This window comes from Arachis hypogaea, chromosome 16 (genome assembly GCF_003086295.3).
Source record: "Arachis hypogaea cultivar Tifrunner chromosome 16, arahy.Tifrunner.gnm2.J5K5, whole genome shotgun sequence".
Lineage (NCBI taxonomy): Eukaryota > Viridiplantae > Streptophyta > Magnoliopsida > Fabales > Fabaceae > Arachis > Arachis hypogaea.
In genome coordinates, this window is record NC_092051.1 from 150,958,257 (window position 1) to 150,966,498 (window position 8,242).

Genomic DNA, 8,242 nt, shown 5'->3' on the forward strand with positions numbered 1-8,242 from the left:
AGTGTATTCACGTATTCCATATCATGTCCTATGTCGACGTCAATGTCCTTAAAACATTAGTCTAACCAAAGAAAGAACAATGTCAACTTTTTAAATGGAATCAATAAGAAAATGCTCCAAAAAGAAGCAAAAAGAAACTGTGAGCACAAGTAATAAAGAGTCCCATAATTCATGTAAGGTATAACTTGTATCCTTAGTTTATATATATACATTCAAATAAATGCATGACTGCAATTTGCAGCATTGCATTCAAAGACAAACACGAGCAAAAAAATTCATCATTCTTTTGTGTCATCTGATTTTAAATTAACTATCATCCATGACTCTTAAAAGGCAATCCTTCCGGCTAAGGATTCCGTGGCCGTTTGCGCCTATCGGCGGGCCGAGTACTGAACGGCCACGCCGTCCGAAAGGCAAAACAAAATCTACCAAAGATTCAGACACAGATGTACCAATTCAAAGAGCACCTTCACCACCACCTAAGCCTCCAATAATAGAGATTCCTGAAAAGCCAACAACTACTTCTGTGATGATTGAATCTTCAGTTCCTTCTCCATCAAAAGCTTCAACACCATATCACACTCCACAACCTTCTCCATCCAAAACTTCAACACCATTTCACACTCCATCACCATCACCATTACTCCAACATTCTATAGTGTCCTCTTCTCCCAAGACTCCACCAAAGCTTGCTACCCAAGAAACCACAAGGCCTGAACAAGAAGAGGAAAACAAGGATGTCTCTGAGCCAAAGATAATGTCAATTGAGCCTCAAGACTCTCAGCAACAAGTCTCTAAAACCGAACCAGCTTCTAATCAACCTCCTACTTCTCAATTGCCTCCATTAGCAGAGCCAACCAGCGAGGCGTTAAAGCGCGACACTGAAGAAAGAACTCTGCCTGCATTGCCTGATTCTGAAGAGGAAGAAGAGAAGATTGTAGAGGCAGTGTCTGAGTTTGAGCCTGTGCCTCAAGAAACCGAAACAAAAGCAAAATCACCTTTGAAAACCATCCCCAATTCACCTCAGATGCCAACACAGCCTCCAGATTTCAAATCACAAACTTCTTTTAAGCCTTCATCTCCAGTTTCTAAAACCGAACCAACCTTTGATGAACCTCCACCTCCTCAATTACCTCCTTTAGCAGCGCGAACCAGCGAGGCGTTAATGCGCGATGCTGACGAAAGAACTCTGCCTGCATTGCCTAGTTCTCAAGGGGAAAAAGAGAAAATTGTTGAGGCTGTGTCTGAGCTTGAGCCTGTGCCTCAAGAATTTGAACCAGAAACCTCTTTTAAGTCTTCATCTCCAATTTCTAAAACTGAACCAACCTTTGATCAGCCAAGTATTCAAGAAAGCACTTTGCCTCCATTACTTGCCTCTCAAGAAACCGAATCAAAAGCTGTCTCTTTTCATCATGAACCAACCTCTGATCAATCCCTTTTGGCGTTGCCGAAAGAAGCTGAGCTTAAGATGAAGTCACCATTGAATACCATCCCAAAGTTGCCTGAGGAATCTTCTAGACATGAAATGGAACAAACAACATCGACAGAAAAGAAGTTTGATTTGCATGGTGCTGCTGAGAGTTCCAAGCCCTCTTTGAAACCACAAAGCAAGTTACTTGAGCCTCAAGAAAAGGAGAAAGAGGTCCATGAACATGTTAAAGCAAGAAAATCCAAAGGCATATCCACTAGCCAACCAATTCTACATACCATAGCATCTAGTTCAGGAACAAAGAGCAATAAGGATCCATTCTCTGAGGTGTTTCGTCCGCGATGCAGAACACAACGAGTAGTAGAGAGAAACTTGATGTTTGCAACTTCCAAGTTTATGTCAAGCATCTCACCAGAAAAGGCTGCATTTCATAAAGGCATCGTAGGCGATGTTTCGAAGTTTGTTCACAAACTATCCACTGAGGAACAAACACAGGTTGTGACACTGGCTGGGGAGAACAGAGGAGCCACAATGGAAGTTGATAATTTGGCGAAGAATGAGGCCGATGAGGCCGAAGAGGGCGAGCCGGAACAGAGCTCCCAGGTAATCACAGACATGGATGGAAACACTGAGAAAGATTTAACCAAGGATGATGCATTTGGGATGGCTTATGTCAACAGCAACATTCAAAGTATCAACAATTCAGTGATGGTTCATGGTTCAATCACCTAAAGATGATCAAAGACCTGGAATTCTTCATCATTTGTAGAGGAATATATGAAAGAATAAACATAGTTTGTATAAGATATTGTAACATATAAAAAATAAGGATTAAGTGTTATTTGCATTAGATATTGATACATTGAACTTAGACAAAAGATCATATGAGTTTAACAACATACACTTGTGCAATGTCACTTTTATTTGGAAATTGCTCATATACAAGAAAATTAAAATGGAAAGATATTCAGTACATTGAGATTACTTTGCAAATGTCTCTTATGATGTTACAAAACTAAGAAACTTGAGAATGAAAGCACTCATTAGAACAAGATTTGTTTGACCAGATTCTCTCTTTTCTTTTCTTGCAAGATACATTGTGATCATTCGCAAGCCGGTTTGGTGTCGAAGCTGCTTAAACAGATTGCGAAGGCTTGAAAGGCCGAAAGGGGATACCGGTAATCCATGGTGAATATGTCCTTCCCAATCTTTCCAAATTGTAGTATCACTTTCTCTTGTTCCGCAGTCGAAACATTTTGAGAAGGCTCTACAGCTGCTACAAGCTGAAAGTTCTTAACAGACGCAACTGTGACTCTGCCCTTGAAATTCAAGCACCAACATTGAAGTTGCTCATGCCATCTAGGAGCCTTGTTTTTCAAAACAAGTTCTCTTGCACAATGGCTTGATTCTGGAGTACTGAGAGTACTAGCTGACCCGGTTTCAGTTACTGGCTTCTTCGCTTTGGAGAGAGACAGAGTAGTACATTCATGATCATTCAAGAAATTGGTGAAATTTAAAGGAGTTGGAGCAGTTCCTCCTTCTTGGATTGATGATACAGGGATTGAATGCATTGCACATCGCATTCGCCTCGGCCCTCTTGTTCTCAGAACATTGAGTTCGTAAGAGACTGTTGCTACATTATAGTTAGCAGAAGAAGAAGAAGCAGCAACTCTTGGAAGAACCTGTTTCAGGTGTACTCTTTGCTGCGATTTGCAATTCGATTGAAGCAAAGAAGGATCGAGTGAAGGCTGACCATCCAAGATCATGAACTTGGTGCCAAGAAAATTAGACCTGTTGATTGCTTGCAGATCAAGTAAACAGCAGAACAATTCATTGGTCATAACTGAAGATTTATTGGACTAATCTAACCTTAGTTTTCCGATGTAAGTAGTGCTAGCTCGCGAGAAATCGTCCGCGACCAATGATATGAAGAATTCGGTACATGTTGCCCTTCTAATCTTCTTTGCAGCCAGTAGTAGTTTGCTCATATCACCAGAAGGAGCTGCAAAACATTGGAAGGGATTTTGAACCACAAAATAAGTTCAAGACTAGAGTTTCATGATAGAATAAACATCATTCATTGTTAACAGAATTATTTACAAGAAGAAAATAAATGATTGAGAACAATGAATATTACCAGGGCTGAGACCAAGGTATAAACAATATGTTGAAGAGGCCCTTTCTCTCTTAATAAAACACTGTATTGGAGTGTCTCTTGGACCAGGCTGATACAACATTATTAATCATAAATTACTATAATGTAACAATATTCTTTCAATCTTGAAACAAAATAACCAGATAGGAAACTGAAAAGTTAAATAAAACAACAACATTTGAAGCCGCCTTATCTGAGCTCGACTACATGTATCAAACAATATAGCAATACAAATTCTTTATCTGATCTAGAGGAGTAAACTAAACGTAGCTATGCTACGTGTATATCAAAATTAAAATCAACTACCAAAGTTCGCCACTAATATAAAATATATACTGAAATATAAATACATATTAAAAATAAATTAAACCACACATGTCTTTATACATAAATACATTGATGATTGATTTTAGTGGCTGATTTATAACATGATTTAAATAGTAAATCTTATGAGTTAATAGAAATTATTAAAATTGATTTAACTTATTGAAAAGGCATAGAATGAAATAAAATAAATGAAAAGAAAAATACCTGCTTGAGAGATATAGGGAAAGTGATCCAACCACACTGTTCTGGTGTCTTAACCACATCCTTTGTTATCTGTCTCCAAGTTCTGCAAACTGAGGCACATGCCACAACCACTCTTCTAGAAGGCCATGAAGTTTCACTTCCTTCCACCCTTTTGATTATGTCTAACAGCAACTCAGGTGGCAAGTTAGCCCATCTGCTCTGATCTCTTGCTGCCATGGCTGAAGAGCATGCTGGTACTGTTACTGATAATAATGATGATTGTGATGGTGATGATGATAATGATGATATTGGTGATGAACATTCGGGTGCAATGTGTGATTTTCCATGCCTATGATGATGATGATGATGATGATGAGCATTATGCTTGTTGTTGTTGTTGTTTCTATACATGTTGCTAATGCTTTCTCCAATCTCCTTGAGCTCCTTCACAATATTCTTCAATGGCTTCATCATTGGCTTATTAGAAGCAATAGAACTAATATGACTGCCAGTAATGTTTGAAAACAAGAATCAGAAAGAAGAAGAAGAAGAAACCAAAGTATATTATAGAGCTATAGAACATTTATGGTTAACTTAATGAACTTAGACTTATCTATATATATATATATATATATATATATATATATATATGTGTGTGTGTGTGTGTGTGTGTATGAAATGTTATTACTAGTAATTTGACTAATTTGGTCCAATTGAATTTGTATTGGAGTCCAAATATTAGGATCTGAGCTAAATATTTAGTCTATTATTAGAAATTGGATTAATTTAGATCGAGACATAGTTGCTTATATTAATGCAATATCACTAATAATAATTTATTTAGAGTGAAATGCATCATGGGGTAGGGGTTTAGATAAACAAGATTATTAAAAAACCATAATCAAACAAAAGTTCCCACCCTTGAAACTTTAAAAATGAAAAGAAGGAAAAGGCACAAAGGTTTAGAGATATAGATGAGTGTACCATGAGACAAGGTCCTAGAAAATGAGCAGAGAAGACACAAAAAGAGGGGGAATGTGTGAGAATTGAACAAAAACTTGTACCTCAAAAACTTCAAAAGCCAATGCCTTGAACAAACCAAAAGGTGAGAAAGAAGAGGAAGATGAACAAGGTTTGTTTGTGGTTGTTGTTGTGATGAGTTTATAGCTTATAAGTTACACATATATAATTAATATAATTTAATTACTTTTATAACTTAACAAAACAAAGCTTGTGGATAAAAACTAAAACTAGAAAAATTGGAATCACATCATACACACCCTTTTGTGCCTTTTGGTTTTTGGGTTTCTTTCAAAGAATCAAATTTTTTCTTTCTTTTTTTTTTTTTTAAGAAATAGAAATGGCTTAAAGGAAAATGCTTTTGCTCTCTGCAATGCTAGACCCAAAATATGCAAGTGCTACTGCATGCACAGTTTCAATAAAAATTGGAACCAGTTTTGAGTCTGAATCATGATTCAGTGTATGCAAAAAAAACAATGGTTGTAACATGTGGGAAGTGGGGACCACCTTGAAGATAATGAATCTTTCTAAGATTGATACCATGAATTTTGTTACTCAATTCTAAGACTAATCCAACGGTTCAATAGTGCTTGGTCAAAGCAATCCATAAGATCTTGTCTCCTTCAATTCTCTTTTGGAAAATATTTTTTGTAATGAAAAATTTACTTGCAAACAAGTCATGTATGCATTTATTTTTAGTTTTGAAAATTTAAAATTATAAAATTCACTTAAAAAGGATTAAATGCTTTATAATATCCAATTCTTATATACTTTGTTTATATATTTACTTTACAATTGTTAAATTTTAATGGGATTCTTCTTCATTCAAGTTATTATAGATATTTTATGGGTTAACTATCAATTTGATACCCAAAAGATTTAAACGCTAAAAAGAAATTTCTGAAAATTGTTATTAACAAAATAATCTCTAAATGATTTTAAAATGGGACAAAAATAATTAATAAATATTATATTTTTTGTAAGTGACAAAAAAAATTTATATTTAACAAATGATTTATCTATTTGATCTAATTTTTTGTGATAATATTTAAATAAATATCTAGAAGGTGCAAACAAAATCATAACAAATCTTGATATTTTTAATTTTTTTTAATTTTTAAAAAAATGTTATCATTCACAATCAAAAAAAAAAATCAAAATTTGATCTCTATTTTTTTTTAATTTTCGAGGAAATATTATCATTCACAGTTAAATTTTTTTTAAAAAATTACTTGACATAAAATTATTAAATTTTAAATATAAAGAGATCTTATTTATTTAATAATAATTACAAAAATTTACATCAAAATATAATCTTTAAAATATTTTTTTAAAATATATATTTTTTTGTCCCATTTTTAAGTCTTTCGAAAATTTCTTTGCCGTTAGCATTTTTTAAATTCGTTTTGTCAGTAATATAAATATTTGAATACCATTTTAGTAGTTTATTCATATTTTATAAACAACCTTCAACAAACATTAAATCTTATAAATGTCATATTTTAGATATTCAAATAATATTATTCAATTTTGTTTTATTTTATTTTGTTTTATTTTATTTTTATTATCATTAGAGATGGTAACATGCACCTTAAATATATTTTAAATAGATATTAAATTAAAAACTTTTTACTAAATACAAAAAAATTTTAATCATTAAGAAAGGATAATTAATAAATAATTTAATTTTTTATATAAAAATTAATTTTATTTTAAATTATTACCAAATTATATAATAATATTACATCTTTTTTATAACCCACGGATTGGATCAAATATTTACGGATTAAAAATAAATAAAATTAAAGTTAAAATATTTTTAACCCAAGATTAAAATTAGGATTAAATCCAAACCTAACTATATTTTACCATTGCCACCCCTACTTACCATAGTCCTCGGTTTCATTTTTTATTTTCTTGTTTGTTGAGCTATATTTGATTCTATATACTTTGATTACAGTGTAAACAGCTGTATGTCACTTTGATTTTGTGTTTATGTATAGTTTTGTGCTCTCCAAAGAGAAAGTACAATATCGAATGAACACCCAACTAGTATTCCTTCAATGGAGTAGCCAATAATAATATTCACAAAGAGTAATATTATTTTAATATTATGATATTGTTATCAACATATATTGTGTTAATATATTCTTATTTATTATCGGAAAAATGTGAAAAAATAAGATCAAGTGAAGTTTTAAACTTTATTTATTGAGAAATACTTGTACATAATTATAATTACTTACATTGATTTATTATATTTAAAAGTTATATGAAAATAAAAAATAATGATTATGGATGTTTGATTTAAAGTACACATTATGGATGTTTATTTAACGGTAGATAATAATATCTTAGAAATATTATATCTCCTAATAATGTGCTTTACAATATATAAGTATTCATCATATCTAATCTAATGATGGATAATGGATACAAAATATGTCAAAAAGGTATCTAAAAAATGTTGTGTAAAAAATAAAAATAACAGTTCTTTTATAGTAAATCATATATATATAAACTAAGAGACAAATGTCATAAAAAAAAAAAAAACTAAGACAAATAACTTGAGCAACCACTGCCAATTCAATAATGTAGTTTTCCATTTAAATGAAAAAAAAAATGATGCAACCCTTGGTCCTTTCATTTATTAATGTAATTTTAATTTAAAGTTATATTCCAAATCACTGCCCAAAAAGTTTTTACTTTTTAATCGAATATTTTAATCATCAACAAATTTTAATTGCGAAATTAGTTTCTAACATTTTATTTTATTTGATAAATTAATTTTTATTGTTATTTAATAAAGATATAATAATAATAATCTTTAAAAAAATTAAAATTTTCATATTAATTAATTCTCTAAACTGATTTATCTAACAAAATAGGGTTTTGAAAACTGATACAAAAATTTGTTTAGAAATTAAATTAAAGCATCCCATTAAAATCTTTTTAAAGAGCGAGTTGAAATATTTCTCTTTAATTTATCTCATCAAGTTTCCAAATTGAAAGTGTTTAAGGGTCACAAACTCTCCCATCATCTCTAGTTATGGTCAAAAAGTAAAGACTTGACTATTAATATGGTTGTATGTGAAAAGGCTGATTCATGAAAATGATGGAAGATGAGG

The 8,242-nt window shown here is 31.9% G+C and overlaps 2 protein-coding genes across 4 annotated transcripts; one reads left to right on the forward strand and one right to left on the reverse strand.

The window, feature by feature from the left end:
• The first annotated feature begins 319 nt into the window (after window positions 1–319).
• LOC112806011 (uncharacterized) lies at window positions 320–2,402 on the forward strand. The gene has a single exon (XM_025848323.2). The coding sequence runs from the start codon at window positions 320–322 to the stop codon at window positions 2,159–2,161; it is 1,842 nt and encodes a 613-aa protein (XP_025704108.1). The 3' UTR covers window positions 2,162–2,402.
• LOC140179765 (tubby-like F-box protein 5) lies at window positions 2,250–5,571 on the reverse strand. 3 transcript variants are annotated; one of them, XM_072219527.1, is made up of 5 exons: window positions 5,159–5,571; window positions 4,116–4,599; window positions 3,567–3,654; window positions 3,299–3,431; window positions 2,250–3,220 (listed from the first exon to the last, which is right to left on the reverse strand). In XM_072219527.1, exons 2-5 carry the CDS (start codon window positions 4,566–4,568, stop codon window positions 2,533–2,535), a joined length of 1,362 nt encoding a protein of 453 aa, XP_072075628.1. In that variant the 5' UTR covers window positions 4,569–4,599; window positions 5,159–5,571; the 3' UTR covers window positions 2,250–2,532. The 3 variants fall into 3 exon arrangements, with proteins under 3 accessions (XP_072075628.1, XP_072075630.1, XP_072075629.1); XM_072219529.1 differs by having other exon boundaries at window positions 5,375–5,566; XM_072219528.1 differs by having other exon boundaries at window positions 5,079–5,566.
• Window positions 5,572–8,242: the final 2,671 nt, after the last annotated feature.